At 46.5% G+C, this 4831-nt stretch overlaps 1 protein-coding gene across 5 annotated transcripts in view; it reads left to right on the plus strand.

Moving 5' to 3' along the window:
* The window catches only part of LOC101786508, a 7594-nt gene extending 3677 nt beyond the window's left edge, over positions 1 to 3917 (plus strand). The window contains exons 2-5 of one of the 5 annotated variants that reach the window (XM_004955305.2): positions 921 to 1946; positions 2211 to 3256; positions 3361 to 3445; positions 3660 to 3917. In XM_004955305.2, the coding sequence (XP_004955362.1) occupies positions 921 to 1946; positions 2211 to 3256; positions 3361 to 3421 (2133 nt within the window). In that variant the 3' untranslated portion in view covers positions 3422 to 3445; positions 3660 to 3917. Of the gene's footprint in view, positions 1 to 920; positions 3257 to 3360; positions 3446 to 3659 lie in introns of all 5 variants that reach the window. The other 4 variants (XM_022824050.1, XM_012843864.2, XM_012843865.2 and 1 more) reach the window with 4 other exon arrangements.
* The last annotated feature ends 914 nt before the right edge of the window (positions 3918 to 4831 follow it).

Consider the following 4831-nt stretch of genomic DNA (forward strand, 5'->3'; position numbering starts at 1 on the left):
CCTCACACCCCCTGGCGTACTGTTTCCCCTTCATCCCTCTGCCGCGCGCAGGCCCGCTATTTGGATTCATCCGCCCTCCCCAGCAAACGAACCGCCCCCCCCCCCCTGGCGGGGGGGGTGAGGGGATTTATTTTTTATAATTTTTAAATACTATCGGTTATTTCAACCGGTACTGAAGGTGTTTTTCCTAGTAGTGTGAGCAGTGGCATTAACGACCTGTCACAGCTGCAGTGCGAACCTCGGCCATGTTTGGCCGTTGTGAAAGGGGGACGAGGTGCTGGGTTAGCTTGCTTGTATATATTTTTAGGAAAACAAAAGGGGTATCCTTTTTATGGTTTTGATTTAGATAAGTTTTAGATGGGTTGCAAAATTGGATATAGACTTTGGGGCCACCAAAATATCAGTAAAAAAAAGTTCAAAACACCAAACAATTCACATGGTGTCGTCTGGTGCAAGTTTCAAATTCGTTAAATTTGGAAAGGGAGGTTGTTTGCACACAATTAAAGCAAACAGATTTCGATCAATTTTTAGTGACTTTATCATGAGCCAAAAAGCATTGTGATACAAGTAGCTCTTTCTATTTGAAGCAATATAGCTTGTTAGATACTATTAGTCAAAGTGCTACACTAGAGATTGTCGATCAATATATCCTCACAGACTTTATATAAGGGATCAAAGTTAGTACTTTTAGCCCCAAAGAAATAGGGATGGGGAGCATCTCCAATAGGTCAGCTCTTTTTTTTCCCTCTTTATGCATACATGATGCTCGAGGCCTCACAGCCTCCGTAGCGCTGCTGTTCTGACAGGACCCAACTGTTTGGGAATGTGTTTAGGGTCCATCCTAGCTGTGACCCTTTGGTCGATATTATTATTTGGTGCTAGGCTTTAATTACATGAGTGCTTTATTTGGCTCATTGCAGCTTCATGAGTACTGCTCCGCGTTGAGGACAGAGCTTGATCTTATTAGTGATGCAAATGCCACATTGATGTTATTGTCCAACCGCACTAAGGACTTGTGGAAGAGCCCTAGGGGAACGGTGATCCGAATTGAGGTGCTCGTAGTAGTGGTTGTCTTCATGCAGTTATTCCTTGTCGCCTACGGGTCCCGTCGACGTCGGAGCAGAAACTTCTTCATCCAGAAAGGTGTCTTGGCTGCATACACCTTGTCCCCCTCCCTGGTGTCATACACACTAGGTTCAATGCAGTCTTCGGCCATAAAGAGCGGCATGTACTCAATGTGGGCAATATCCCTGTACATCCTCTTTGGTTGTGCTGACTCTATCACAGCTTATAGTCTCACCGACAACAGCCAGCTCATGAGACAGCTCTTCCAATCTCTTCTCGGCTACCTATACGTGTTCATGATTATGGGAACTACACTCAACATGGGTCAGGTCGAATGCCAAGCAAATTTTTCTGGTATCCATGGCCGTGGCTGCCATTTAATTTTCAGAACGCTCCCGCTTATTTATCTGGTGCTCGTCGCTGCCACGTATTTCATGCAAAGATTAGCTGCATGTCGAATGGCAAGCCAATCATGGTTCTTGAATAAAATGGTTGCTGACTACATGTATCAGGAGCACACCATGAGAGGAGAAGATTACGATCCAGCCACCATGACAGGTTACCATTACCTCGTGGAGTGCAACCCGGGTTCTACGTATATTGGTGATGGAAAGTATGTAACCCGGGTCCCTTCTGATTCAATTGACCTAGACAAGGTGTGGCGAAACGAGGATCTAAGCCCTGATCTTAAGGATGCATGTCTTTCCTTCTCCCTTTTCCATCTGTTACGAAGACGTTTCTTTGGGTTTGAGTGCGGTGAATCATCGCAGCCCAAGACACGTGATCTTGTCTTCAAGGGGCTGCTCGCCAAGAAGAAGGAGGAGAAGGAGAATGACGATGGAGGGGCCAGCGCCGCAATCGACTATGACTGGATTTTCAAGGTGATTGATATTGAGCTGGCTTTTATGTATGACTTCTTCTTCACCAAGTATGCTGCCATTTATTATGGAAATTTACGTACGCAATATGTGCTGCCACTGGTCTCAGCGACCTTAACGGTCGTAACAGCCTTCCTGACGGCTGGAGGCCTGCTGCGGCCTCCTTCTAAAGGGATGGAGGGGTCTGTCATCGTGGACACCACAGCAGCTGATGTTTATCTCACCGTAGCTATACTTGTGTGCATCTCTTTCCTTCAAGTGGTGCAGGTGATGTACTACTGGACGACCATTTGGGGAAGGGTATCTTTTGCTTGCCAGCGCATCAGAAGGAAAGGCTGTTGCATGCGGCTTAAAGAGATTCTTGTTACCATTGGTCTGTGGGTGTCACCCTGCCGCTGGTCAGTACACGAGCAAAAGCTCGAGCAGTATTCGTTGCTTGAATCAGTGAGCAACTTCTCTAGTCAATCCAAGCTTACCAAGTTCATGGTCAAGCCCTGGAATGTATTTCTAAAGGGGCTATTCTCCAATCCATTCGAGCTTAATCCATTTACGGAGCGTATGGTGCGTCGTCCAGCTGTACCACGTCACGTATGGAGTGTCGTCTGGAAGCCTGGTGAACCTGCAGAGTTGCTTGCAGAAGTAAAGAAGGCACTTGTCCTGTCCCTTGAACGCACCCATCGCCATGGTAATAAGCTGACAAACGGGGCGTTATCACTGTCGTCCAGCGGGGCATATGAGCTATTGTGGGCTTGCAGCCTCGAGCTTCGCCAAGGCCTCGAGCTCGGCTCGGTGTCCTTGCAGCAGAAGGAGAACCAGGTGTGTGTTATTCTGACCTGGCACATCGCAACATGCTACTGCGACAAGGAATTATCAGCATCAGGTACCAATGAACATTATGAGGTCGCCACAAGACTGTCCAAATATTGTGCATACTTGGTGGCTTTTGCACCAAAGCTTCTCCCGGGTCACCACTACGATACATGGCTCGCTTTTACGGTGGTTGCACAAGAAGCATTGAGGGATGCTGGGGATGAGGAGACGATTTACCGCAAGGGCCTAAAGCTGGGGAAGCAGCTCAAGAATGTGCACGCTGACCGTTGTTGGGAGGTGCTGGCGGGATTTTGGGCAGAGATGCTGCTCTACCTCGCGCCATCAGACAATGTGAAGGAGCATGTCGAGTGCCTGGCAAAAGGAGGGGAGTTCATAACACACCTGTGGGCGTTGCTCACCCACGCTGGCATCCTGGACAGGGGTCAAAGCGACGTCGCCGACATAGAAAATAATGGAGGGAATCAACCAGCATCGCGTCCAACGTAAGTCCTCTCTCTCTATCAACATATGTTCCAAATAGTATTATATAGGCTTTTGTGCTCCAATCAATGGAATTGTCTTAGCTAATGATGATGTTGTTTTTCAGCAATAGGGATGGTCCTTCAACAGGAAAGTCCAGTGCGGATTGTGGAAGGAGCTCCCAATGAGATCATAGTGATTTGATCATAATAGTGAGTATTGTTGCTATCATTAAATTGCTCTGTGCCAGTCATTGAAATTTATATGGGGCACTTGACATATCCTGCTGGTTGCATTATTCGAACCCAGGGAATCCAAAATAAAAATAACAGATACTGAAATTTAAGCGTTACTCAATGTCAAAAATGGGTCCAAACCATCTCCACCTTAGTCATAACTCATAATAATTTACTTTTGAACTTGCAGATTCTAGGAAATGCAAGGAAACTTTCAGCAAGCCCTGATCACTTATGTTGATATTGCCCTGCCACTTCTTCACTTTTTCACTTTTTTAATTGTTCAAGATATATAATTGTTATCCTGGTGTGCTTTAGTGACTTGTTATCCTGCCACTTCTTCACTGATTGGAAGGATGCCGGTGTTGTTCATCTCTACCATTGAGGCCTTTGGCCATCTATTTCTCACAGTGCTTGCCGCTAGCTGTACTATATATCATTATTGGTTCTTCTCATGTATTCCTCAACTTGTTTCAGACAAAATACCCCTGACCGTGTGTATTAATTGCCGCACTTTGTACCATTTCTTCTCTGCTTGATGAATGATAAACAACTCTCATGTCGTGCTTCTTTTTACCCGGACCCTCAATTAATTATTCTTTTTACTCTCATAATGAACAAGAGTTCTTGTTTTTGCCTACATGGGAATCATGCAACCCTCTGAACTACCGAAACAGTAGAACCAACAAGCTAGGTCCTGTTGGATGCACTACGGGAAATAGTTAAAATACCGAGTGCTTTCTATTTGCCGAGTGCATTATATTGGGCACTCGGCAAACGGCAGCTTTGCCGAGTGTTTCTTCCGAGACACTCGGCATACTAGTACACTCGGCATATCTACGGTTTGCCGAGTGTCAACACTCGGCAACCATCAGACACTCGGCATATTTCCTATTTGCCGAGTGTCAACACTCGACCTCTAGCGGGCACTCGGCAATAACCAACACGTGACCCGCGCGTGTGCCGTCCTAACAGTTGCCGAGTGTCAGTTGCCGAGTGTCAGTTGCCGAGTGTTTTTGGGCCTTCGTCGAGTACCTGAGGCACTCGGCAAAGTCACTGTTTCCTGTAGTGATGGCTTTGGTCTGGTGGGGCAATTCTGGAGAACTGAGACACCAGGAATTCTTTCCGGCCCTTTCGGGAGGAGAACCGGAGAAAGGAAAGCTACTAAGGGCAGATTTCACTGGTGGGTTGGCCGGCCGGCCAGAGCAGGCATGTACTACGGTTGCAATCGGCCATTACACATGACGATAGATGCAGGAAACCAACGAATTAATCAATATTAGCAAAATTTCATGTTACCAACAAAAACGGTACTGAATCTGAACATTAGCAAAGTCACTAATAAGAAAGAGAGGTAGTAGG

Source organism: Setaria italica, chromosome II (assembly GCF_000263155.2).
Source record: "Setaria italica strain Yugu1 chromosome II, Setaria_italica_v2.0, whole genome shotgun sequence".
NCBI classification, from domain to species: Eukaryota; Viridiplantae; Streptophyta; class Magnoliopsida; order Poales; family Poaceae; genus Setaria; species Setaria italica.